Genomic DNA, 25,300 nt, shown 5'->3' on the forward strand with positions numbered 1-25,300 from the left:
ACAGGGGTGTGCTGGAGCCTATCGGCCTACAGCCGTCACCGGGCGGTAGGCGGGGAACACGCGAACCGGTTGCCAGCCATTCACAGGGCACACAGAGACAAACAACCATTCACACTCACACCCACACCTAGGGACAATTTGGAGTGGTCAATCGGCCTACCAAGCATGTTTTGGGGATGTGGGAGGAAACCGGAGTGCCCGGAGAAAACCCACGCGTGCCCAGAGAAAACCCACGCGTGCCCAGGCATAACATGCAAACCCCACACAGGGAGGGCCGGAGGTGGAATCGAACCCGCACCCTCCTAACTGTGAGGCGGACATGCTACCCAGTGCACCACTGAGCCGGCCTACAGACAAACACTTGAGCCTAATACGCTATTGTATCGCAACAGTTGCGTGGTCATCAAAAAACAAGCCAGAGACAGAAAGTCGCAACAACTCAAACAATATCGCCATTCAAAAGTATGAAATTGTACCTACATAGATACTTGAATACTGGATTCAAATGTTAGCCGCGATGCTAGCACTAGCATCAGAAGTGTCCAGGCAGGGCAATTGTTTTCTAAAACTGAATATGCGGCTGGCATTAGGAATGCTAACACTCAGCCCGCTGGGACCTAAGCACTGGATGTGGTACAGCTCCGAGGTAAACGGCGTGTTAAGTGGATCCGCTCGCCACTTCCTGCGACATCTTTCGCGGAGTTTCCAGACACTTATGCAACGGGAGGAAAGTTTCCGAGCCAACGTTGCGGTTCTGGATTGGATCTCACGTGTGGCAAGGAAAGAGAGGATAAAAAATGCACTGAGACAACAAGCGTCCAATCGCATTCCTTGTTTGTTTTTTTGGGGGGCAGATACCGCTTTTCTTTTCATGTGGTTTCTCAGGTCCTTCCAACAGTTTTAGCTCGATTTACAGCACAACTGTCTCGTCCGCGCCCCGCCCCGTCTGTGGAAATGTTCCCCAAATTCCACGTGTCCTTTCCACTCCCTCCTGCCAATGAGGTCAGGCGGCCTGGCCTCAGTTGACATTATTGGCTGATAATGTACAGTACTAGGATGCATGTTTAGTTCCAAACAAATGTAACAATGTTGTGTATATACAGCTTAGTTTAGTGTTCGTGTGGTGTGAGAAAGAATAAGTCACGTGTCAAGTTGCCAAGCGAAGCCTCCGGCGCGGGCAGCCACCTAAGTCTAGGAATGCGCCCGCCCTCGTCCCCCACATCCAAACGCTCACCATTGAAACACGGGCTTTCCTCAAATGTGACCATTTATGCGCGTCTTGTGTAACTTTGTATCCACCACAACCCCAAACAAAAAACACGACGCCAATCAAAACCACTTTTGTTGTTGTTTACAAATGAGATTTTTGGGGGGGGAAAAAACCCTTTTTGAATCGATGCTGCTTCTTTCTGTGCTCGACTCCGGGTAGGCTCCGAGTGGGCCGCTACAGCTTGTAACGCTTCAGTGTGTAATGTTACCATATGCCTTACATGTTTTCCAGGACTAATAAAAATAAAAAAAAGCATAACAAGAAATTGGAAAAACGTCTTTTTTTTTAATCGTTTTAATTGGTCCGATTCAATCAAGACCGGCTTTAACTAAGGCCTAGGCTGATGCCGATTCCAATATTTTGCGTAATAAAATCAGATCACTGACTGAGTTGATTAAGTTCTTTTTAACATTTGCAACAACAAAGATATTAATTACAGGCAGAACATCTCATTGTCCTTCACAATTGGCTTAACTTTACGACACGGAGGAATTTTTGAGTGCAAAAACATGCAATGAAAAGAAAGCATGAACTCATTTCTTCACTTTTAGATTCAAGCCACAAATGTATACAGTTCATAGTACAATTACCAGCAGGCAGGCAAAATAGGATTTACGCATAATGCCCTTGACGCTCCTGGCAATCATTCAGAGCAAATCGTATGATGATTATGATGTATTTTTACAAAGGGCTAACACCCACTTTTTGTATCCCAGGTAGGTGACCTTGATGGTGGCGTGCTTGTTGTGACCAGGCAGGCTGAAATTGACTTTGCAGTGGGTCATGGTTGAGTCTGGGCCACTAGGAGACAATGCCAGTGTTATTTCAAGGAGATACATTGTGTTCTTTTTTAAAAAATCATTTTAAACAGTTTCCGGGTCCCTTAATAGCCTCGCTTTATGACTTGAACTAGACAATATTGACAGAATTTATCTTTATTTCTATTACCATCACCAAGCTACGGAAGAGGATTAGGGCCAGTGAAGAAAAAAAAACGAGGGGTGACAGGATTTTTTCTCAGAATTCTGACTTTTAAGTCAAAATTCCGACTTTAAAGTCAGAATTCTGAGGAAAAAAAGTCAGAATTCCCACTTGCTGACTTTAACTCCATACTTTATTGTTGCCGCTTCGCCCGGTGTAGCACGTACACGACTTTGCCGTCTTGATGGAGGTCTGACCTGCAGTGTCTTTAAACCAGGGCACAGTTGGGGTTCGTTGGGTCCACTCGAACAGACTCTATTTCCCCTCCGCCGTTTCTGGATCGCAGGAAGTGGCGGGTTAATTGCTCAAGGAGCCGTCTGCCCGCAGGCCGCTCACTCGCGCAGTCCTGCTCGCAATCCTGCTCACCTCGGCCATCTGCCGGCAGATCATTCAACAGCACAATACTACACATTACTTTCAGTTTCTTTTCTTCCGTCCCAAAATAGAAAGGAATGACATAAAGGTAAGAGTAATAGCAGCAAGCGGTGTGACGAAGTGCCGACGTACAATCCAAGAAATCAGCATTGTAGAATTATAATGTGAAAATTGGACACGACGCTGATTTCAACTTTTCATACAACTTTGGTGTTTTTGTTCAGGCGTCCCTGAAGTTGGGGCCATCGCTATTGTCTTGACAAACGTTTGAGCGTGACACACATAGCCCACAGTTGCCAGCAGTGAAAGCTTCCGCAGCTTTCTCGTACTATTTGTGCTAAAAGGCTTGCAGGCTGATAATGCAAGTGAGACCGAACACGTCTAAGCCACCTCAAGAAGGGCGTTTGACAAAGAGGATCGTTACTAACTGCCCAATTGGAAAAGCTCTTTTTTGATCGTCAAAATGCACACGTGTTACCTTAGGGTGGTTTGTAGTTTTCCTTTAAGGGTGACTCCCCTCTCCCCCTTTTCTTTTCGCCAGCAGCCACGACGAAGATAAGTCAAGTTTGACAAGTCAGACAAGAGGGAAGAAAAACGGACGTTAAATCTACACCCTTCAAAATAAAACCGAGGCTCGTTCAGGCGATAGGTAATAACCTTGGAACACTCCATTTAGTCTCGTTCAAACTGGGTATGGGGACAATTGCACTCGGCTCAACTCGTCTGATTTGGGTCATATCACGCACGTCGCCGTCAACATTTGACAGTCATTTTGTTATTTCGAAACTCACCATCGGAACTCGCTTTTTTCATTTGGTCTTTCGTTTGGAAGATGTTCTGCTGATGCAGTTCTGCTGATCAGCACACTGGGCTTCCTCCTCAAAGCCAAAAGTCGGAATGTTTCTTCTGCTGCTTTGCTTCCACGTCGTCACCTCGCAATGTCACGCCGAGTCTCCGCCACTGGATGTCGTGGTGGACCGCTACCACATGCCCAAACGTTGCCCCCGTGAGGTTCAAACGGAGGACTTCGTTCGCTACCACTTCAACGGAACCTTTCAGTCGAACGAAACGATGTTCGACTCCAGGTGGATTCATTTCCCTCACGTTTGATTGGTTCGCGTTTAACCACCGAGGTGTGCGCTGCGCCTGCGCGTTTGGTTGACTCTTAAACGCTAACTTGGAATCATTGATTTAGAGTTCCCGCGGTAATGTATTGATTGTGTGTCAAGTTGCAGTCCCTGTATTCCATAAATGTTATTGATTTCACTCTGTCTCTCTGTCTCTCTCTGCCTCTCGCTCTCTCTCTCTCTCTCTCTCTCTCTCTCTCAGTCATATCCGAGGGAAAGCGTTCATCAGTCAGGTGGGTGTGGGCCGTCTCATCCAGGGAATGGACCGAGGCCTGCTGGGCACCTGTGTCAACGAGCGCCGCAGGATCACTGTGCCACCGCACCTGGCCTACGGGAGCGTGGGATCAGGTATTTCTCGTGCAGTGGTGGCGGCAAGTAACAAAGTACTTGTTGAAGTCGTAACGTTACTTGAGCGCTCATTTTGACAGTTATTCCCTCCATTCCTTCTCTGCTCTGCACTGCACTGCAAGTCCTTTATATCTTTTACAAATGTGTACCTGGCAGGCAGCGTGATCCCGCCAAATTCTGTCTTGGTGTACGACGTGCTGCTGCTAGACATTTGGAACTCCGAGGACAAAGTCCAAATCCGCACGCTCGGCAAACCCGAGCGATGCGTGCGCACCGCCGGCGCCGCCGACTTTGTGCGTTACCACTACAACGGCACCCTGCTCTCCGGGCAGACCTTCCTGTCCAGGTGCGTGTTTCTAAACAACGATGCACGCTCACGTGTTGCGGCCGCGCGAAGAATGCGGCCCTAAGCAAACAACAATGCACGCGCACGTGTCGCAGCCACACGAAGAACGCGACCTATGACACGTACTTGGGGCAAGGTGATCTGATCGAGGGCATGGAGGAAGGTCTGCTGGGAATGTGCGTGGGAGAAAGACGCGCCATCATCGTCCCGCCGTTCCTGGCGTACGGGGAGAAAGGACACGGTACGGAACGCTGGCCGTTTTGTTCTGTCCGCGCGTTTGCATCTTCGAAACGAGGCGTGTCCTCCGACAGGAAGCGGCGTACCCCCGCAGGCCACGCTGCTGTTTGAAGTCCTGATGGTGGACGTCTTCAACCCCAAAGACGACGTCGCGGTTGAGGTCTTGGAGGTCCCGGAAGGCTGCGAGCGGCGGAGCGCCGTCGGGGACTTCATCCGTTACCACTACAACGGCACCTTCCAGGACGGCAGCGCCTTTGACTCCAGGTGAACGGCCGTCTTTCTTCTGTGGCCGACACAGCCCTATATCGATTGCAGCAAATCTCCAATCGTGTTTGTGCGTGTCAGCTACCGGAGGAACAGCACATACAACACTTACGTGGGCCGAGGGTACGTCATCGCCGGTATGGACCGAGCCCTGCGGGGTCTGTGTATGGGCGAGAAGAGGAAGGTGGTGGTGCCGCCTCACCTGGCGTACGGAGGACAGGGCGTCTGTAAGTTGCCGCAGAGAGGAGAGATCATTGGAACGTTTGCAGAGGCACGAGGAGTTGAGGTGCTCGTCTGGGTTTTTTTGTTTTGTTTGGCACCAAACGCCTCTCTCAGCTGATCTGATCCCCGCCTCGGCCGTGCTGGTGTTCCACATCCACGTGCTGGACTTCCACAACCCCGACGACGCGGTGGAGGTGAAAGTAGTGCGCCGGCCCGCGCAGTGCGGGCTCGGCAGCCAGAAGAACGACTGGCTGCGTTACCGCTACAACTGCTCGCTGATGGACGGCACGCTGCTGTATTCCTCGTGAGCGCCACCTGCTCGCTCGCTCGCTCGCTCTTCACCGCCTGCATGGACTCTCTCCGCTACTCTTTACGTTTCCACGGCAACAGCACGAATGCCGGCATGGCATCAAGGTTTCCATACACACCCAGAGTGGACTTTCTTTCATTAAAAAAGAAAGAAGACAAGGTTGTTACCTTGATTCTATATGTGTGCGCACTTATGCTTAGGGAGCAGCAGGACTCGCCGTCCGTCACCACGCTGGGGGCCAGTGAAGTGATCCCGGGTGTGGAGCAGGGTTTGATGGGCATGTGTGTGGGCGAGGCCAGGGAAGTGGTGGTCCCGCCTCAATGGGCTCACGGGGAAAAGGGAGGTAAGAAGCTATTTTCACTCTGCAAGTCCCCGGCCGGGTTGAGGTGTACCTAACGATGCGTCTTGTTTCCGGCAGCCGGCGTGGTCCCGGGCAGCGCCGTGTTGTTTTTCCAGCTGGAGTTGGTGGAGCTGCAGAAAGGCGTCCCCGACGGCTTCGTGTTCGTGTGGCTGGAGGATGTCCCCGAGCCCCTCTTCGCCGCCATGGACCTGGACGGTGACGGCCAGGTGCCCCTGCGGGAGGTAACCCCCGCAGCCCAAGAAAGCAACATTTCGGGACTCTGCAAAATGGTCAACATACGTATGTCGCTCATCCGCGACCCAATCTTGTGACATCAAATCCCTTCCTCCTCCTGGTAGTTCTCGGACTTCATCACGCTGCAGGTGCGGCAGGGCAACGGCCGCCTGAGGCCCGGCGTGCCACCCGACGGCATCATCCGGGACATGTTCGACAGTCAGGACACCGACAAGGACGGGAAGATCGTCGCGCAGGAGGTGACGCTACAAACCGACAAGAAGGACGAGTTGTAAAATGAGAGGCCTGCCCGAGCCATCTGCATCCTGTGACGTCCACGAGCCGCCATTTGAAATGTTGGAAGGATGCATCGTTAAGTACGACTCGGTGATCTGAATGAAAAGATAGGGAATGTTGCATTTTCGTTAAGGTTCGTTCAAGGTTGCAAATGGTTCGCCAACCGTTTTAGTCTTTTTTTTGTCACGAGGAATACGTTGACATTTCCCTCCCAACAAGAAAAGTGCAGGCAAACCTCTGGCCACCTTGAACGGAACCTGACGAGAACGCCACATCCGCATTTGTTTGACGCTCAGCGTGGATAGGGGTTAACATCAGAGAACATGACAACTCCAGACTCAAAACGTCCAACTCTTGAAAAACTCTTGAATCTTGAACTGCAAGGCAGACGCATTACATGCTTATCTTCTATCTTTTTTTATACTGGCTGTGGTACTTAATGAAAAGTCCTGAGAGCAGAGGGAATCATTTTGTGAGAGAAAGTGTTTTTAAAAAAATAATTAAAAAAAAAGCCTCACTATGCTTGGCCTTTTTTTTTCTCTTTCGCCTTACTATATACACATGGTTATTTTTTACAAATAAAAAAAGCCTTACTCTACATAGTCATTTTTACCCCCAAAAAAGCCTTGTTATACATCGTATATATTTTGGCTACAACTCTAGTGTGACTATTTTCATGAAGTCGTCAAAGAGGAGCATTTGTCAACTTTGGTAGAAATCGCAGACGCAAAGATACAAGTGTACAGTAGTTATAATGATAGGTCCGTGGCTGTGTTCTTGCTCCGAGTCTATTAAGAGCCATGCGGCAAATTTGAAAGGTAAAAGGGAAAGGTGACAGGTTGGTCTCATGTTAGTTGCAAGTGTAGGAACATCCCCTTCCCTTGACCCCAAGTGCTTCATTTCCAAACATGAGTTGAATGTAAAAATGAGCAAGATGTCGAATTCATTCAAAGCTATTATTGCTTATTAGACCACATAGGATACAGGCAAGTGCTGAAGGGGACAGACATCAAGACATTTGCCGAGGAGGACACCAGTGATGACATCAGATAGGAATAATTCAACCAGTAAAAAGGGGAAGGCGGGTGGTCGGTGGCACGCCTGCCCCGCACAATGTTGGTAGTTGCGCCTCTGCCTGGTAGTGTCAATCAAGTCCTTAAATCAAAAAGGTGTGTGTGTGTGGGGGGGGGGTCACTTGTTTCCAGTGAGGTACAACAGCACAGCGTTAGCCACGTCCAGGGTCTCGTCTTTCACCAGCACGATGTCGTAAGAGTCCAGGTACGATTGCTTCCTCTCCTCCACCTGAACAACAGCAGCAGCATCATCATCAAAATGAAGCCTGCATGACTGATTTGTGGAATATTTATGATTTGGTGTCACCTTGTCGTTGAGGAAGCCAATCTTGAGGATGTTCTCCATGTCGTGCACGCCATCGGCCATGCTTAAGTCACCCAGGGAGTCTCCCAGCAGGAGCACATTGGGTCGGGCTCGCAGCTCCTGGAAGTGACCCGTGTTGAGCAGGGCGCCCTCCCGCTTGTTGTAGATGTGGATCAGCTCGCCCTTGAACGCCTTCAGCACCCCCTGATAATGGAGGAAGGTAGGGAGGGAGGGAGGTAGGTAGGTAGGGAGGGAGGGAGGGAGGGAGGGAGGGAGCCACATGAGGTTTCATCTCAAGTCTCAAATTTCAATCCAATCATGTCCGAAACAGAAAATGCTCACGCCCTCCAGCCCATACTCACGGCCTGGTCAAAGTCCATGTAATTGGAGAAGACGTTGACGTTGGGGTAGAAGACCCCCGCCTGGCGGATGACCTCCTCCAGGATGTCTCCGATGCCGGCCGAGAAGATGAGCAGAGGGATGCTGTGTTGGTGCAGGTGCGAAAAGAACAGCGGGTAGCCCTGCCTGCAAAAGTGACCTGCATTCACAATTGTGATGATCCCAAAGTCTTGTCTTCATTTATAGCAACATACGATAGCGGAGGTGTAAGCGCGCGCGCGTGCGTGCGTGCGCCACTGACCTGAGCTTGGCGTCGGACTCTTGCACCACGGCGGCCAGCTGATCCTTCCTGATTTTCTGCCGTACCAGCAGCTCGTGCGCTTTGGTCCACCTTTAGATCACAAGCACGCGGACGACGCGCGAGCGCTTTTTCGGCAGGTCGACGGCGGGCGTTTTGTTGGTGAGCCAGCGGGCGTGCGAGCAACTCACCACTCCACCATGAGGGGCAGCTTCTCAGCAATAGAGCGCGACGAGTCGATCTCGATGGGGTAGTACGTGTTCAACAGATGCTTCAACTGAGGTCATACAGAAACACTGTTTAACATCCTGTTACACATTTAAGAATATAAAAAAAAAAACATCCAATTGATGGGTTTTGCTATTAATAGTGCTGATTGTATTTCAGCCATGACAGGCGAGCAAATGTGTATTTTGTGGTTTGAGATAATGCAGAGGAAGAAAGAATGACAAAACTTGAATGTGTCATTATGGCTTTAAAAAGTACACAAATGCAGCAGTGGTGCGTCCCATTACAAAGCAAGCTCATGTTTTCAATGGCGCGTCTGTGAACTTTCTACCCACCTCTGCTTTGCATTCTTGAGAGATAAGTTTGCTGTTGTCGAGAATATCTGCACACAAGTACACAGAGCAATTCATTCGTCTGCTTTTACTTCCATTTATTCCTGACATGCACACTTACTGTGACAGGTGGGACATCTTTTGCCATTGAACGCAAATCTCGTGAGAGTCATGTCAAAGTCTGAGATAACCTGAGATTAGAAAACACACGTGAGGAATACCGAGGGAGAAAAGCCACTTCATAAACCATTTTGTAGTCATTTAACACCAGTCGTTATTTGGGTTGTTGTGGTACTAATTGGATTTGAGTGAGGGGTGTGCCTAATGTTGTGTCCCGTGGTGCTGTCTGACCTGTAACGTGTTTGAACCCGCCTGCAGCATGGACTGGAGGATCTCCTGGACTCTCTGAGGGTCCCTCGTGCACACAGAGGGGTTGGACAGTTCGGGGATCTGAAGAGCAAAATCAATTGTCCATGATTGGAGGCATCGCCATATTCCTTTGCGGGATAAAGCGATACAAACAGAAGATTTCATTGTTAACTATCAGAATGCAGTCGCTAGGTCCAAACGTGAAAGAGTTCAATCGCGGATTAGCCTTACGATAGATAGCATGGGGCTAGTTTACGACTACATTGAGTACATGGAGTCACATTCATTATCTTACGACTGCATTGAGCACGTTGAGTCACATTCATTCCGAGCACCACGGAAAGCATTTTAGATCAACTTACCATGCTCACAAATCTGTGTGCGTGCGTGTGTGTGTGTGGCGAACGACACGGTTGAGTTGGAAGAAAAGCGTGCGGTGCCAAAGTGCTGGGCCGGCCGGGCCGTTACGTTTCAGGGATCGGGAGACCTGAGGTGTTGCCTTTGGCATTTCAGATACAGTGTAGGAATAATGAAAACTCATACACCAGTTTACTGCTGCGAGTATAAAACCTGCTGCTGTAGCACAGAACCAAAAACTGCTACGAAGATTCACGGGCTGTCTGACATTACGTTTTATTTTGTGTGACGATAAGGGAGAGTGGGAGGATTTACGAGCTCGTGAACAGCCATTGAAGGTAGCACGGCTACTTGCGTAACACCCCGTGTGCAAACCCTCTCGCTCCTACGGGAAACAACATGTTGAACGTTCCGTTTCATTCATGGTTGACTAAAAGATCGATACAAATACGCTCGTTTGCGAAACCAAAAACCGCCACTGAGTCCTACTTACATCTATAGGATGACTGAGTGTTTGTTGTCCATGACTGACATAACAAAACCTTGTTTGCTGTATTTTATTGAAACTGGAACCATACTTTAGAAAGCAAAATCAAAGTGCAGCAACCTCTCAAAACCCCTTTAACATGTGAATGGGGACAAAAATACTCTTTTGGCGCAAAAGGAATGACTGGCTTTGTAAGACATTTGTCAGAGAAGTAGCATGCCTTCATTGCATCTTGAAGGAAATAGAAATGCAGGCCACAATGCCAAGCTTGTCTAAGACAGGAAATTAAACAATGTCTCGTTCGTGCGTCTGCTATAGTGGAGGCTGCACAAAAGCGGTGATGGCACTCAAAGTTTTGACATGAACAAACACAAACAGATTGTCACAGTGTTAACAAATAGAACCCAGCCTCCATCACCAACCAACAAGCCACGGAGGAATGTCAAATATATAGAAACAGCTTTGTTATTTATATACAGACAGCGAAACATCATCTCATCAGGATAGGATTTCATTGTCGCCGCACTTATTAACATACATTCAGTGCATCCATCCATACGATTCACGGCTTGCCCAAAAGTGGCTGACGACAACAGAACATTGGTGAACATTTCCAGAGCGGCACCCGTTTCGGCGTTTACGCTGTGGCAACACAAAGAACAAAAGGAATCCATCTCAAATTCCACATGTTGTTTTACGCTCGCTTCACCAAATTAAATGGAAGTTTACTGCAAAAAATTCTAAGCTGTCAATCATCTGACCACACTTTTTTCTTTTTTATGTCTGGTCATAAGCACACGTGTGGCACCTCTTTCTCTCATCCACATATGGATCAACTAAGGCTAAGCCAATGGTTTGCAATGGGTGTCACGTAACCAAAGGAAAGGTGCCAGACTGGCTACTGACGCTTGGTCAGAAGTAGTCGTTGGAATGAGTCCACAAATCAAACGTGTAGATACAACACTTGCCACCAATCGGTCACTACAATGGAATGCATTGAATATTCATTCCCCCGTCCCGTCCAGTCTTAGCTAAAGAATAAAAGCTGTCACCGGAATGCAGATGCCGACCTTTCAAAGAAACGAAGCGATCCGAAGCGATCCGAAGCGATCCGAAGCGATCCGAAGCGATCCGAAGCGCCTGGCCCGGCCCGGCCCGGCCGTTCAGCACTCGATCTGCGACTGCAGCTGCCGGCGCAGGGTGAGCGTGCGGCGGTGCAGCTGCTGCATCTGCTGCATGCGGTCCCGCTGGCGCGCCAGGTTCTGCGGCATGGGGTAGCGCTGGCAGCCGTACAGGAAGCGGTAGGGCACGCGCACGTGGCAGGCGGTGGCGCGGCACCGCGGTTGCGGCATGGGCGGCAGCAGCATCCAGCGCCTGCGCTCGGCGCAGTAGCGGTACGCCTCCTTGCGGTACTGCTTGTCCACGTCGTCGCTGTTCTTCCAGCCGCCGATGATGAAGACGTCGTCGTCAAAGTGGCAGATGGCGGCGCCCTCGATGCTGGTCACCTCGGGCGGCAGGCTCTCCAGGATCTCGTCGGGGACGCGGGCGCCGATCTTCTGGCGGGCCGCCTCGTCCCGCATGTCGTAGCTCTTGGGGCAGCAGGAGGCCGTGTGGTAGAAGTTGGTGGCGGCCACGGCCATCTGGAAGACGCAGTAGTTGTCCACCAGCGGCAGCGAGTCCACGTCCTGCCACTGGTGGCTGTCGGTGTCGTAGCGGGTGGTCACCGTCTTCAGCCCGTCGTCTTTGTCCGTGTCGACGGGCGTGCGCGCCGTCGCGTAAACGTAGCGGTCCTCCACGCTCACCGCCTTGACGTCGCGCAGGATCTTGGGCGCCGACTCCAGGTTGTGCCACTTGTCCTGCTCGGGCTCGTACACGCTGACGTCCTTGAAGCCCGGGCTGAAGTTGCCGTGGCCGCCGATGCTGTACAGGATGTCCTTGATGCGGGTCAGGCCGAAGGAGTGCTTGCGGGTGGTCAGGTTGCTCACTTGCTCCCAGGTGTTGTAGTTGGGGTTGTAGCGCTCCACCGTCTTGGCGAAGCCCGGCTCCATGGAGCCGGCCACGTACACGTGCGAGTCGGTGGCGGCGATGGCGTGGCCGTCCAGGTGGTTGTGGATGTGCGGGAGGTTGACCCAGCGGTCCTCGTAGACAAAGTAGCCCACGCACTCGCTCAAGTAGTCGCCGCCCTCCGACACGCCGCCCACCACCATGATGACGTCCATGTTTTGGCCGAAGCGCGGCTGGAAGGACGCCACGAAGGAGGACCACAGCTCCAGGTCGGCCAAGTTGACGTTCTCAAAGCGGAGGGCGTAACCCTCCAGCGCCTCCGACAGCAGGCGCAGGCACGCCTCGTTGGACGCCACCATGCGCTCGTTCTTGACCACCCGTGTCAGGTAAGTGGGCTTGATCTGCGGCAGTCTGAGCAGCTGGAAGAGCTCCTCAAAGTAGCCGCCGCGCTCTTCGGGCATCTTCTGCACCCACTTGAGCACCGCTTCGAAGAGCACCTCCTCCGAGTCCACCGTAATCTGGTCGTCCGACAGCCAGTTGCGCACCAGGTGGAAGGGCAGCGTGTAGAACTCCTCGTCCTGGATCACCTTGTGGAAGTTGCGGCGGATCATGTCGGCCGCTCGCAGGGCCAGCTGGTCCAAGGTGTACATGTGCGCCAGGCTGTGCACGGCCACGCAGTTGGTCAGGCTCAGCTTCTTCTTCAGGAACTCTCCGCAGAAGTCCTTCAGCTGCACCAGTAAGAACCTGGATATAAAAGAGAGTGAGAGAGAGAGAGAGAGGTCCAAGGTTTGAGAGCCACTAGCCTAAACGCGCTAACGTCAGTCACTTAGTTACTGGGATCAAATTCTCTGTTTGGCATGCACAAACTTAGTCAATAAAGCTGATTGTTTACTTGTATGTATATTGTGTACTATGTCTTGTCACCGTGGGATAGTGGGAACGTCATTTCGATTTCTTTGTGCGTCTTGGCATGTGAAGAAATTGACAATAAAGCAGACTTTGACTTTGATTGTAAGACAGATGCGGTCGGTACCTGTCAGCTAGCTCCAGGACTTCATGCACGTTGCAGGTGCTGACGCGAATCTCCCCGGTGTACATGTACTGGATGACGCTCTCCACCGTCTCCGCGTCGGGCCCCGTCTCCGAGCTCCACTCCTTCATTTCCACCCGGCCGGACACCGACTCGGAGAACTGTCCGCTCAGCAGCGGCGTGAAGTAGTAGGTGGCGGCGGCCAACACCGAGCGATGGGCCGCGAACTCGCACGTCTGGACGCCGCCGGCCGCCGCGCCGCTAATGCTGCTGCTACTGAAGGCGAGCGTGACGTCGCAGAACAAGCCTTGCTTGCGCTGCTCGTTCTGCCGCCGCGACAACTCCGAGCAGTGGGAGGACGACGCAAAGTCCTCGGCCTCCTCCGCGTCGCCATCCGCGGCCAGGGAGCTCGGCGTGCCGCAGACGCTGCTACTACTACCACCGCCACTACTCCGGGGCGAGTCCTCCGGGTTGGGAGCCGCCGCTGCCATTCTGCTCTCCGGTGACCAGAAGACGGGTTCAAATAAAAAGAAAAGAAAAGAAAAAGAGAAAAATAGGAAGCCAACTCGTAGAATCAAGGGACTGCAGGTCCAACCGAGCGCCACATTGAGGCAAGCACTCACGCCTCCATTTGCGGAAGTCGGCCGGTCGGCCGCCGGCGCCGCGGAAAGGCTACCAAACTAGCTAAGAACAACGCAGACTTTTAGTTTATGTAGCCATTGAGTTTCAGCATATAATTGTTCCCTCCCGTGCGTGGCACGCTCGCGAACTGTACATTGGGGACGATATTTCAGTTTCTCGTCAGTCCGCTTCCCACCATTCGCCAGCATCAACGTGAAGCGCCCGCCCGTCCGCCCGCCCACCAAAACAAGCCCGGGCGACTCGGCTTGAGTTAATGAGCTAGCTGCTGGCCGACTCTGAGCCTGACAGAAAGTGACCTGCGCAGTGCGAGAATGGCGTCAGCTGGCCACTTCCGGCTCGGAAGTGACACCCGGAAGCTCTCGTTTATAGCGGCTTCATTCATTCATTCATTCATTCATTCTGCAGCAGACTCAAACTCATCATATTCACCGTTGTGACACAACCGCTTGTATATCTAGCGATAGCCCAAGCGTTCCAAGTGTGTGACGTCACCGAGTACCTTATACTCCGCTTTCGTTGAAATGTCCAATATAAAACACACGCAATCAAGAAAACCACTTATCACACAGTTAACTTTAATCACACATGTGGACAAACGGTACCGCCAGTATCGAGGCACGCTACAGAAGCATTGCAATAACTCTGCTGTTATGAAATGATCCGAAATCAATATCCTACAGTCATTGTAGTACTCCATTATTTGGGTTTTACCTGGGGATGACATTTACCGATACATGGTCCCTTTTGCAACAAACAGCCAAGACATGGACAAGTAAAACATCTTTTGGATGAATACATCTACAGTAAAGATTTAAAAAAAAAAGCTATTATCTACAGTGTGTGTGTGATCACAATATTATTGCACTCCACGGTCACCCTGTGTAACAAGCTCGAGATGATAATGACCATCATAAAATGCCACATGGAATGGAGCTGCACAGAGGCGTGAGAACATGAGGTGTTAAACTTTGTCACCAGTCAGGACTGGGTATGTCTTCACAGTGTTTTCGCTAGTGTCTAATCTCAAACTATTTCAGGCAATACAAAGATATGTTAAATCCTCACATGTCCTACATGGACATGTGTTCCGGCAGCACGTAGGAGATGTCATCCCAAGGGTGACGATACAAGCCCTGCCTTAGCCTCTTCTGATCCAGGTAGTGTCCTAAAAAGACGCTTTTGTTATCAATCATGTTTGCCAGAAGTCACACTTTCAACTTGACTTTTTGCGCACCGATGAATCCCATGCTGCGACCCAGAACGAAGATGCCGTTCAGCGCTCCGATTTCTACAAACTCGTCCGCTTCATCCCTGCCAAAATCAACGACTTGATTTGAGGGGGAAAACATTGGGGAATGGCAGGGTGATGGAAAATTTGCTGTTGCGACGTTTGGCCACCTCGGTGGGTCATTGACTACCTGGTAAATCCGCCGCAGGTCCTGAGCAGGTCCACAAAGGCCACACCGATGAAGCCGTCCACGTTCAGGATCAAGTTGGGTTTCTGACACAAACGCACAGGAAGTCAATGAGGGTCAAATTGGGAAAAGGGCCTCTTACTTTTGAAGTGGTGATCTTCTCCACATCCAGAGCGTAATCCAGCAGCTGTGTGGAGGGGAAGTGCTGCTTCACAAAGTCCTTCAAGATCTGGACTCGCATGTCAGGATTGTTAATCTGAGATAGATCACGCAAGATATGACAGAGGAAGCGGAGCAAGCCTCGTGGACGCGAGGCGCCGCCCGGCCCGCCGCCTTTGACCTACAGACTTGACCCTGTGGCCGATGCCCATGATGAGCTTGCCGTCCTTCTTCATTTTGTTGACAAACTCCATGGGCAGCAGGCCGCTGTCGAAGGCCTTGCTGAACTGTTTGGCCGCGGCATCCAAGGCGCCTCCGAAGCGGTCGCCCTGTCAAAGAAAGGAGCCAGAGAATGATTTGAGGAAGCACTTAGCCAGCGTACAGAGCAGACCAGAGCAGAGCACGTCTCACGATGGTGAGCAGGCCAGAGGTGAGGCTGGAGATCAGATCTTTGCCGGCTCGGGCGCACACGATAGTGTTATGGGCGCCGGATACGGCCGGACCGTGATCGGCCGTCACCATGAGACACATCTCGATGAACTGGCAGGCGTATCTGGGTAGCCTGGAGAAAAGATAGCGAGCGGATGGATCGGATCACCCGCCGGAGATCATCTCAACAGTTGGGTGAGAATGCAAACCTCCTCTGGAACCATAGAAGCCCCAGAGTGCCCCCCAGGCCGATTTCCGACTTGAAGACCTCCGTGATGGGCATGCCGGCGTAGATGAGTTCCTGCCCCCTCTCGTCGCAAATGCTGGTCATAAAGGACGCCGGTTTGCGGATGAGACCCAGCTCCTGGAGAGCAAGCGACCCCATTGCGTGTGAAAATCCTTCAACGTGAGCCAAGAGAACAGAAAGATGACTCACTCGTGCCCAGGAGTAATCCATGGGGACTGTGGGAGGGGGCAGCTCCGGTGCCGGCTGGATGACTCCTTTGAACACCAGGTCGTCATACACAGACCTGCGCGGATGGAATATTGACTCGATGGACAATAACTCGCCCGGCCGGGTTCAGCAGACCCTCAAAAACGGCATCATTTTTCTTGAAAGACTCATAAGTCACTTCCAGTACATGTTGGGATAGAGCTACGTTTTTTCGTCGGTCAAACGCACCGAGACAGGGATCCTGCGTTCTATGGGGCAGCCATTTTTTTTTGGACTGCAAAAATAAACCCGAATGAAAAGTCACTTCTACTGACTTAATGATCTGTCCCAGCTCATCAAAGCTCTTGGGCACGAAGGCACCGGCCTCCTTCAGAGCTTTGTTCTTGGCCACCGCCGTCTCCGAAGCTTGATTAGCGCACGCCCCCGCGTGGCCGAACTGGACCTGAGGCAGGCGTAGAAGGAAAACACCACGACGAGACAAATTCAAATCATTCAAATCAATCGTCGGCAGTGTAGCTTTTACCTCCGAGGCGAACATGGTAGCGCAAGTTCCGATGCACCAGCACACCACGGGCTTGGTGATCCTGCCTTCCCGGATGCCCTGGCAGATCTTGTACTCCTCGGTGCCGCCGATCTAGGGCACAGCGGCCAATCAGGACGCTCCTCGGATTACATTTGCCCAGAGTCGGGCCGTCGGCCAATCGGGACGCTCCTCAGATTACGTTTCCCCAGAGTCGTGCCGGGCGTCGGACACCTCACCTCGCCCAGCACGACGATCATCTTGACTCCGGGGGTGTCCTGGTAGCGGAGAACGTGATCGGTGAAGACGGAGCCCGGGTATCTGTGGAACCATCCGCAGTCAGTACATTTCATGGAAATGTTTCCGGACAGGAAAATGCAGCTTGCCGCTATGGACAATTTCGTCAAGCCATAATTCAAATCGTAAAATATCCAATAGGATACACTTTGACTTACCTGTCCCCGCCAATGGCCACGCCTTCAAACACGCCATCGGTGGTGCGCGAAATGATGTTGTTGAGCTCGTTGGACATGCCGCCCGAGCGCGAGACGTACGCCACGCTGCCCGGCCGGTACAGCTTGGAGGCCAGGATGTTGTCCAGCATGCCCCCGGTGTTGCCGATCTTGAAGCAGCCCGGTTTGATGCCGCCCACCTGCGGGAGGGAGGGAGGGAGGGGTGAAGGAAGGAGTGAAGGAAAACGGCACTATTAATGACGAAACGTTTCAATCACAAGTTGAAAAGACAGCGGGACTCACAGTTGCCGGTCCGATGATGGTGATGCCCTTCTCGTCGGCTCTCCGAATGATCTTCCTGGTGTGTGCTTCGGGGATTCCCTCCGCTATGATGGCGATGGTGTGAATCTGAAAGAAAAATGTGCATGAAGTCATTTGTTCAAGCGGAGGGCAGATGGAACGCATTACCTGCGGGTACTGCATGGTCTCCATGGTGCTTTCAAAGGCTGAACGCAAGGACGCGAAGCTGATGAGCACGTCCACGTCCGGGTGCTTCTTCATGGCGTCGGCCATGTTTTTGTACACCGGGAGGAGGATCTCTTTATGACCCCAGTAGAACTTCTGCTTGTGGTCTCCGCTGGAAGAGAAGACGGAACTCTCTGAGAACTGCTCCATCACCTGCAAATGGCTCGGCGCGGCGCTCACGTGAAGGGGTAGACCATGGCCGCCACGGAGGGCTCGTCTCTGGAGCAGACGTAGTCAAAGTCCAGCATGCCCTGCACGGCCCGCGTCTGCATGCCCCACACCATGGACTTGGTGTGCTTGCTGAACAGCGTGCTGGCCTTGACTGCAAGGTTCAAATGTTTATGGTCTCCATACCCGAATGAATGGGAAAGTGCGCATCCGTGCCAATGAATGCTCTGTGTGTGTCCCCCCCCCCAAATGAGCTGGCAAAGGCTCCCCCGTGACCCAAAAGAAAACAATGGGGACGGACGGACGGACGGACTTCGGTCGGATTGTCTTTCACATTCCAGTGAGTGAAGACTGCAAAGTGCTTCAAATGCCTGAAGAGGGAGCTAAAAAGCCTCTGATGAAATGCCGACGACCCACATGCCGCTAACGTTCACTCGTGTATGAAGCAAGCGGCGGCGAGCGAGAGTGGATTTTCTCACCTACAGGAGCGGCACTTTTCTTTGCCGGCGAGCTCTGGGCTTTACCTCTGTTGTCAGAGAAGGAGGCGGTGCGAGTGGACGCCGGGGTCTGAAAGCGCAAACTCGACATGAATGTCACGTTGACGTGACTGAGTGTTTTGCGGTCATTTCTTTGTTAACATCGGCGACGCAACCTTTTGTTTCATTTTCACATTTCCACAGTGAAAAGCAAGCTCTCAGACAAAAGAGCCAGGGGACGAGGACAAAGCGCATACCGACGTGCTGCCGCTGGAGTTGAGCAGGAAATTGGCAGTGTGGGCGGCGACGGGAGGCTGGTTGGGGATGGGCCGGTGACCCAGCGCCATGCCCACGATGGCGGTCATGTGGGTTTCGGTGCCAAAGACGTGGATGGGGATCCCGGTGGTCTTGCCTGTCAGGCAGTCAGGGGACGACGGGCAATCAAATGACATTTGTGTCCATTTGGACTCAAATGGGAATCTCACCAACTTCTCCCATCACCCGGAGACCCTCCTGGTAATTTGGACCCCCGCGCCTGACGAAAATGGCCACTTGGTGCTCCTTGAGCGGCACCTGGTAGTCTCGGATGGCTCGAACGATTCCCTGACGCCGTGCCATAACGTTAGCCAGTTGCGATTTAGCGGGACACGCCTGCGTTCTTACCTTGAACGTCGCCGCCACGTTGGTGAAGTTGGCGATGCTCCCTCCGATGATCAAGACTTTGCCTGGGAAAGCAAATAAGCAAAAAGACAGGAAGGAAGACGGACGGACCGACCGACCGACCGACAGAGGGACGGACGTTACCATCTGGGTGCTTCTCCCTGGTCATGAGCGAGAGGATGGTCTTGGCGTAGTCGTATGTCTGCTGCTCGCTCGGCGCCCCCGAGTACTCGCCGTAGTTTGCCAGCTCGTCCACGCCGCCCAGGTCGCAGATGGTGTCGCTGTGGGAGAGGAAGGGAACGAGCACTTTTTACGGTCAAAGGGAGGGATTCGCCGGTTGCGCTTGAGGACGATGCCTGCCGCTCGTTGAAGACATGAACCGATTTGGGTCTTAGCGAAGGCCTTTGATTGGCTACCTGTACACGACAGAGGCTCCGCCCCCCGCCACCATGGTCCAGATCCGCCCCTGCGGGTTGAGCAGGGTCAGTTTGAGGCTGGCGCCGCTTTTGGCGTCCAGGTCGGCGATGTAGGCCTCCTGCGAGACAGAAAAAAAGAAAACCATCGGAGTGGGAAGGTGGCCTGCAAAAGTCTTTGCAATCGTGCTCCATTTTGCCAGGCAGACGCAGAAACACAGGCGCGTGCGCGTGCGCACACACATCTGGCGCCTGGGAGGGGAAAACACTAAAGGTGTTCGCTGTCCCCCTCTAGCGAGCCAATTAGAGCGTCCGTCTGCCACCGCCGGCTGAATCCGTCTGAGACCAACGAGCCCCCGCAGCACGACAGCTGCCAGTGCCGAGAGCTACTCGAAAAATGTATACATCCATTTGATTGATTTCATTCGCAGAATGTCGATGATGTGACATTGGTTGAAATGACCTCAGGGTAGGCCTCCCTGCCAAAAGGCGGCGGGAACTCCACGTCGCCCCACTTGGCCTTGCAGATGTAGTCGGCCGTGGCGTCGATCTTGGCCGCCATGTCCAGCACAAAGACGCCATCTTTGGTGACCACTGCGGCGAGAGGGGGGAACAGAAAAGGTGACGCGGCCTCTTATGCTGGCAGCGTGCGTGGAGGACTTGAAAGCGGCGCCAGCCAATTACGAACATCAAATGGCAAGCGCATCAAATATTGACGACATTCCTTTGGCTTTGAAATCTGGTGTCACAATCTTGTCATGTTTTGCAAAAGGTAATGAAGTCAGGCTGACACCTACCGAGTGGGTTGATCTCCAGGTACGTGAAGAACAGATCCTCATATAGGTTGAAAAGGCCCACAATGAACTGGGCCAGGACCCTGACAACATCATCATCATCATCATAATAGTACAATTCAGTACAATTCATATCACTAGAAATAATGTTATCAAATTCAATTAAGGTGAAAGTATGTGACGTGTGTATGTGCAGTCACGGGGCGTCACTGTCAGAACCGCGCGCGGGCTTTCCAGCCGGAGTGACTCAGCTTCCCAAGTGTGCTTGGAATGGAAAAAGACTATGTGAGTGAAAAGATGGATGGCTGGCTGGGGTTGCTTGCTTGCTTGCTTGCTTGAGTGCGTGCGTGCGTTCGTTCCGTCAATGTCAGCCAAGACAGTGAAACGCAGCCGTAATGAGAGTGCTTCTGGACAGACGGACAAGAAGTGGGTAAGGGAGGGGGCACCGGTGGTGGTGGAAGGGACAGCCATCAAAATAAATGGACGTGCTGTGAATACATAAAAGCGGCCTTGAAGGGAACAAGGCTTGGGGGCAGGAAGCAAAGGAGAGACTGTCATTTGGCTAATGGAAAGCTCTCTCTCGCTCTCTCTCGCTCAATCGCTCGCTCGCACCCACCCCACCCCCATCACAGCGCTGAGGCCTTCAATACTTGAGTAGCGTTGCGCAGGCTCAATGCTGTTGTCAGTCTCTCGGGCTTCCATTTATTGTTGAGTGAAAAATAAAAGTGTGTTTGGAAAAGACTCTTTAGTCAACAACTCACAGCCTCTTGTCGTTGGGGACGTGGGCCAGCAGTCGCTTGTTCACCGAGCCCTCGCAGATCTTGTCGTCCACGCCCACCAGCAACTTGTTGGCCTTGGCGTCCACGTCGCCCACATCTACGCCGCCCTGGTGGTGGAACAGCACGTGGTCGCCCTCGCGGCTGGCGTAGATGCACACGTAGAACTCCTCCTCCTGGATGGATGGATGGATGGATGGATGGATGGATGGATGGATGGATGGATGGATGGACGGACGGACGGACGGCGAGCGTCGTCAATGACGGTTCCTCCGTGGAGCGCCAGCAAAAACGAAACCGCTTGACGCTCCGGCCAACCTCGTCCACTCAAGTTTGGCGCAAGGGCTCACTTACCTGCTTGTGAGGGACAAAGGGTTCGATGAGGAAGTTCTTGAGAACGCCTTTGGCTTTTCCCACCTGAGGATGAACATAGGTGACAATGCAAGTTGAGCAAAGCGCTCGATTGTCTGTGGTCCCGATTGCTGCCGGCAAACAAAGTCAAAGGCCGCTCCGAAGAGCAGCGCTGGCTGCAGATTTTTGGCTGGGGGAATGTCGTCGTTTCTGGCTCCTGGTTCATTTGGCATTTGCGTCGAGAGGCTGACAGGCGCGGGCGGGGCAGGGTAGGGTAGGGTGGGCAGCGCTTTTACCACAAGGGAGCGGCGGGGAGCAGCCAGCCGGAAAGAAAATACAGCGACGCCAGCGAGCGAGCGAGCGAGCGAGCGAGCGAGCGAGCGAGGAAGGACTTGCCATTTTGACGAGTGGCGAATAAAGGGAGGTGGGGAATATAGGTGGGAATTTATTTCAAATTGTACGCCGCAGCAAACTCCGGAAGCCATCATCAACCATATTAATGAGCTGACAGATCTCAACATGAAAATAACAAGACCTTCTTATGACTGCGCTCAGAATACATCAATTGGTTAAATCAACCATATGACTGAAATTTGACCGCTTATTGTCACTAGCTCCGAATCGACTCAAATGCTTACTTTGACCAAAGTCAACAAGCTGCAATATGGAAGCTTTATCTATCTTGCTTGCTTTGCACCTGGCTCACATCACGTCATATGTGATGAAATCCACGCAGCAGACGCACACACTCTTGTTGGCTGCTTTATGGCGCACGGGAGCTCAAAGCAGCGTCTTCTGAGGAAAGACGGCGTCAGAGTGACGGATGACGCGCGTCGCAGTTCCGCTTGACGGCATTGATGGGCTGCTCGGTGGAAGGAAGCAACATGCAGCTTGTCCCCACAGCAGAGACGCAAAATGGAGGGAGAAGGAGAGGCCAGCCAAATGAGAACTAGCTAGCACCGGCCAAATGACTCATAGGCCAAAGTGCACTCTGCGGATGACGTACCGTGGTCTCCTTCATGAGGCGGGCCTTCAGCCACTCTCTGACGCCGTTCAAGTCCAGGTTGACGCCGACCAGGCCCAGCTTGCCCCGCCTCTTGATCAGCTGGTCCGGCTTCACCACCAGCCTCTGCGCAAGAAGCCAAATGTCGTTTACAATACAATAGAATGCCTTGATTGGCATTGTACATACAACAACACAAGGTGGGTGTTGCCCTTCATAAAAACACGCGTGGGTGAGTAAGAAGATCAACACCGAGCGTGCAAATAGGAACAACGCCTTGCCATAATCCAGATGGTCCTCGCAAAAGAAACGCATGACGCAAGATGGAAATGTGTCATTTCCTGGATGGCTGACGTGCAAAAAAAAAAATAACCCATCAACTAACTTCTTCATACTCATCTCCAGTATATTTGTGACCCGAACGAAGCGTGTTCCTCACACATTGGCTGCCTTATTCTGCAGGATTGTGCTATCCCTCACTGGAGGAGAAGGAGGGAGCCACTCTTGCTCCCATGACTTATGACAGTGCAGCCATTACAATCTGAGCCCTCGCCAGTGAGGAGGAGGAGGAGGAGGAGGAGGAGGAGGAGGAGGGTGAGCCCCGACAGACGGCCAAAGTTAATGCAATTTCCCAATCGATGCTTGCGCGCCACATCTCTCTCTGGCTCTCCCTTTTCCATCCCATCTGCCCTCCGCATCACCATCATACCTGAAGTCTAATTCAATTGACCTTCCATTAAAGCAACTCATGCTACAGCAGCACGACGTGACACGCGTGAACAAAAGTATCGGGACACACTTTTGGGCTTTACGGCGCAACACCATACGCAGTACCGTATTGAATTTCCTTTCCACCCCGCACGAACGAGCTCTCTGCCCTTTAGGGAAACAAATCGGCCACTTCAGAAATCAACCAACCTCCGTGAGCAGCCAGGTGTGCTCCAGCGCCAGACGGTCCAGGTCCGTCTCGGGGGTGACGTTAGCATAGCGGAAGCGGTTCTGGACGGTCGCCGAGGTGCAGATGTGTTTGTAGAGGAACTCCTTGCCCGTTTGCTCCGAGATGGCTTTGGCCGACATGTTGGCTACGTCGGGATGGATGAACACAGGGCAGCTTTGGCAAAGGAAGCAGACTACATCAAATCCGCTACACATTGACCGCACTGATAACATCAGGGGCAATTCTTTACCACTCGCCTTGTTCTCCTTTAATAGCAACAGCACACGGGCGCGCACAGGCAAGTATAATAAAAGGTGAAGCGCCATTTTGTTTGCTTGCAATTTTCCAATCAAATCAAATAATGCAATGCAAATGATTAAAAAAAGGCCGACGTAGAGGCCGGCCGGTACACTCTACCTAACTTCTTCTTCTTCTTCATCCTTTATTTCTATACCTGTTGCCACAATGAGAGATTCAACCGTACAGGGGAGGTTTTAGTTACATTCTTAAATGTCAAACGTGTGTGTGGTTGTGGTAATAGTGACAAGCACTCTTAAGCCTGTTGCCTCCCGCTTGGATCATGCATTACTGATACAGGATTGGGTTCTCTTAAAATACAGTCATACTTTGTGAGCATATTGTACAGCATTTAGGACATTCGCATTGTGAGGTTCCACTTTACAGTGTTGATATGATATCGCTCAAGCACAAGTCATTTCATTGTGAGTCATAGAGGCTGGATATCTTCCAACTAAAGATGGCCTTTACGTTTCCCGAGCCTCTCCGCTGAAAGGTGCGCGCACATTCGTTACAAAATGTCAGCCGCTGATATCAAAGCCCACAAGCGCTTCTCCTCATTGTCATGGAGTATCTACTCAACTTCATTTCACTGAAAGGCCCACTGTTTAAAAAGGGGGTTATTAATAGAGCTGCTCAACATGATTGATTATCACTTTGCTGGAGTCGCTGCTGCGTCACTAGCACTGTAGCATGAATAGATGGAAACAGTTTGTTCTGGAACAACAACCATCCTTGGTTCAATACATCACTGGCTTTGATTAGAAAGCTGCACAATTTGGGCTGGTGGAGATCAATGTGTGATAGCGACCACTGTCTACAAAAGGCATGATGGATGACCAGATTCGAGACCAATACTGAGAGAAACACGAGTAAACTAAATGAAAAAGGAATTTAACTGATGAGAAAAAATATCACTGGTGTTCATCGTAATTTGGGATTTAACAAGAACGCTATCTCATTCCTTTCTTTAGTTTGAATCTTCTAAAAGTAGTTTGAAATGACTGGTCAAATTCAAGAGAAAAGCCCAGGAAAGTTGACATTACAACTCCAATTTTCCAATGAAGGAATGGATATTTGACGACGGTCTCTGACGTCATACCAGTTGGACTCGTTTCATCTTTGCCCAAAGCGGATCAAAAATACTTGTACTAAAAAGATACGAACCTACCTTGTTAAAATTAGTCCTACAAATGGGATTCAAGTGCGATTTCAACACGAAGATGGTGTCAGTTTCCTCCGCAGGTACGATTTCGTCTTGATTCGGAAGCAAGCAAGTGGTACCGGAGAGGGAGAAGCGGCTTGCACTGACTTTTGTCTTCCGCCTCTCATCTGCCGTGGTAGTCCCTGGCTTCTGATTGGCTCGTCCCGTACCGTGCTGTATGGATGCATTCAATGACTGTTGGGTACAAATAAAAGAGTCCAAACATCCCATAGTTTGTGGAAGGGAGTTTTATGGACAAAACGGCAATATTTGCTCAATTTCAGACAATAGAACATATGGGGTACATTTAAACGCAGATCACAAGTAGTTTCTTAATCTAAATGCGTTAGTGTCTAAGAGTTTTGGGAAATTCAGGGATTATTGAACGTTTCATGAATGTCTTCCCATGCATGGCTCACACGCGCCACTCTCACCAATAGGGAGGGAACAATA

General features: G+C 51.5%; 4 protein-coding genes and 1 long non-coding RNA gene across 8 annotated transcripts; 1 reads left to right on the top strand and 4 right to left on the bottom strand.

Moving 5' to 3' along the window:
* Positions 1 to 1,660: 1,660 nt before the first annotated feature.
* LOC133170591 (uncharacterized) lies at positions 1,661 to 3,242 on the bottom strand. The gene is made up of 3 exons (XR_009718598.1): positions 3,105 to 3,242; positions 2,449 to 2,626; positions 1,661 to 2,071 (listed from the first exon to the last, which is right to left on the bottom strand). It is a non-coding gene; the product is annotated as an uncharacterized LOC133170591 (long non-coding RNA).
* Positions 3,171 to 6,873, top strand: LOC133170588 (peptidyl-prolyl cis-trans isomerase FKBP10-like). The gene is made up of 11 exons (XM_061303640.1): positions 3,171 to 3,275; positions 3,459 to 3,711; positions 3,956 to 4,101; positions 4,258 to 4,447; positions 4,543 to 4,688; positions 4,759 to 4,948; positions 5,030 to 5,175; positions 5,285 to 5,474; positions 5,681 to 5,823; positions 5,899 to 6,062; positions 6,180 to 6,873. Exons 2-11 carry the CDS (start codon positions 3,524 to 3,526, stop codon positions 6,348 to 6,350), a joined length of 1,674 nt encoding a protein of 557 aa, XP_061159624.1. The 5' UTR covers positions 3,171 to 3,275; positions 3,459 to 3,523; the 3' UTR covers positions 6,351 to 6,873.
* Positions 6,874 to 7,288: 415 nt separating this feature from the next.
* Positions 7,289 to 9,930, bottom strand: LOC133170589 (cytosolic 5'-nucleotidase 3-like). Of its 2 annotated transcripts, none has more exons than XM_061303642.1 (9): positions 9,657 to 9,930; positions 9,277 to 9,422; positions 9,047 to 9,116; positions 8,929 to 8,975; positions 8,557 to 8,642; positions 8,369 to 8,458; positions 8,091 to 8,253; positions 7,732 to 7,932; positions 7,289 to 7,653 (listed from the first exon to the last, which is right to left on the bottom strand). In XM_061303642.1, exons 2-9 carry the CDS (start codon positions 9,304 to 9,306, stop codon positions 7,543 to 7,545), a joined length of 798 nt encoding a protein of 265 aa, XP_061159626.1. In that variant the 5' UTR covers positions 9,307 to 9,422; positions 9,657 to 9,930; the 3' UTR covers positions 7,289 to 7,542. The 2 variants fall into 2 exon arrangements, with proteins under 2 accessions (XP_061159626.1, XP_061159625.1); XM_061303641.1 differs by having other exon boundaries at positions 9,277 to 9,375; positions 9,657 to 9,926.
* A 263-nt stretch (positions 9,931 to 10,193) lies between these two features.
* klhl11 (kelch-like family member 11) lies at positions 10,194 to 14,137 on the bottom strand. The gene is made up of 2 exons (XM_061303638.1): positions 13,176 to 14,137; positions 10,194 to 12,886 (listed from the first exon to the last, which is right to left on the bottom strand). Exons 1-2 carry the CDS (start codon positions 13,661 to 13,663, stop codon positions 11,302 to 11,304), a joined length of 2,073 nt encoding a protein of 690 aa, XP_061159622.1. The 5' UTR covers positions 13,664 to 14,137; the 3' UTR covers positions 10,194 to 11,301.
* Positions 14,138 to 14,372: 235 nt separating this feature from the next.
* LOC133170584 (ATP-citrate synthase) lies at positions 14,373 to 24,980 on the bottom strand. 3 transcript variants are annotated; one of them, XM_061303636.1, is made up of 28 exons: positions 24,815 to 24,980; positions 23,328 to 23,491; positions 22,413 to 22,535; positions 21,410 to 21,472; positions 21,041 to 21,231; positions 20,283 to 20,362; positions 19,949 to 20,079; positions 19,489 to 19,607; positions 19,217 to 19,353; positions 19,076 to 19,137; positions 18,898 to 19,015; positions 18,670 to 18,824; positions 18,416 to 18,503; positions 17,949 to 18,090; positions 17,712 to 17,880; positions 17,547 to 17,651; positions 17,247 to 17,443; positions 17,031 to 17,112; positions 16,795 to 16,905; positions 16,586 to 16,713; positions 16,254 to 16,347; positions 16,027 to 16,181; positions 15,800 to 15,950; positions 15,574 to 15,717; positions 15,372 to 15,485; positions 15,233 to 15,315; positions 15,049 to 15,125; positions 14,373 to 14,979 (listed from the first exon to the last, which is right to left on the bottom strand). In XM_061303636.1, exons 2-28 carry the CDS (start codon positions 23,484 to 23,486, stop codon positions 14,885 to 14,887), a joined length of 3,273 nt encoding a protein of 1,090 aa, XP_061159620.1. In that variant the 5' UTR covers positions 23,487 to 23,491; positions 24,815 to 24,980; the 3' UTR covers positions 14,373 to 14,884. The 3 variants fall into 3 exon arrangements, with proteins under 3 accessions (XP_061159620.1, XP_061159619.1, XP_061159621.1); XM_061303635.1 differs by having other exon boundaries at positions 23,328 to 23,520; XM_061303637.1 differs by lacking the exons at positions 21,041 to 21,231; positions 21,410 to 21,472; positions 23,328 to 23,491; positions 24,815 to 24,980 and having other exon boundaries at positions 22,413 to 22,540.
* Positions 24,981 to 25,300: the final 320 nt, after the last annotated feature.

This window comes from Syngnathus typhle, linkage group LG17 (assembly GCF_033458585.1).
Source record: "Syngnathus typhle isolate RoL2023-S1 ecotype Sweden linkage group LG17, RoL_Styp_1.0, whole genome shotgun sequence".
Classification (NCBI taxonomy): domain Eukaryota; kingdom Metazoa; phylum Chordata; class Actinopteri; order Syngnathiformes; family Syngnathidae; genus Syngnathus; species Syngnathus typhle.

Bases quoted from the DNA above. Each gene is read 5' to 3' on its own strand.
- LOC133170588 (XM_061303640.1), top strand. From the start codon at position 3,524: ATGTTTCTTCTGCTGCTTTGCTTCCACGTCGTCACCTCGCAATGTCAC. The intron at 4,689-4,758 runs GTACGGAACGCT...GTCCTCCGACAG, and splicing joins GTACGGGGAGAAAGGACACG to GAAGCGGCGTACCCCCGCAG. The intron at 5,176-5,284 runs GTAAGTTGCCGC...CGCCTCTCTCAG, and splicing joins GTACGGAGGACAGGGCGTCT to CTGATCTGATCCCCGCCTCG.
- LOC133170584 (XM_061303636.1), bottom strand. From the start codon at position 23,486: ATGTCGGCCAAAGCCATCTCGGAGCAAACGGGCAAGGAGTTCCTCTAC. The intron at 18,504-18,669 runs GTATGCGCTTTG...TTGCGCTTTCAG, and splicing joins ACTCCAGCGGCAGCACGTCG to ACCCCGGCGTCCACTCGCAC. The intron at 17,113-17,246 runs GTAAGTCAAAGT...ATGGTTCCACAG, and splicing joins GTGGCCATTGGCGGGGACAG to ATACCCGGGCTCCGTCTTCA.
- LOC133170589 (XM_061303641.1), bottom strand. The intron at 8,643-8,928 runs GTGGGTAGAAAG...GTATGACCTCAG, and splicing joins CTCAAGAATGCAAAGCAGAG to TTGAAGCATCTGTTGAACAC. The intron at 8,459-8,556 runs GTGAGTTGCTCG...TGTGATCTAAAG, and splicing joins CTGCCCCTCATGGTGGAGTG to GTGGACCAAAGCGCACGAGC.
- klhl11 (XM_061303638.1), bottom strand. From the start codon at position 13,663: ATGGCAGCGGCGGCTCCCAACCCGGAGGACTCGCCCCGGAGTAGTGGC. The intron at 12,887-13,175 runs GTACCGACCGCA...TTTTATATCCAG, and splicing joins GTCCTGGAGCTAGCTGACAG to GTTCTTACTGGTGCAGCTGA.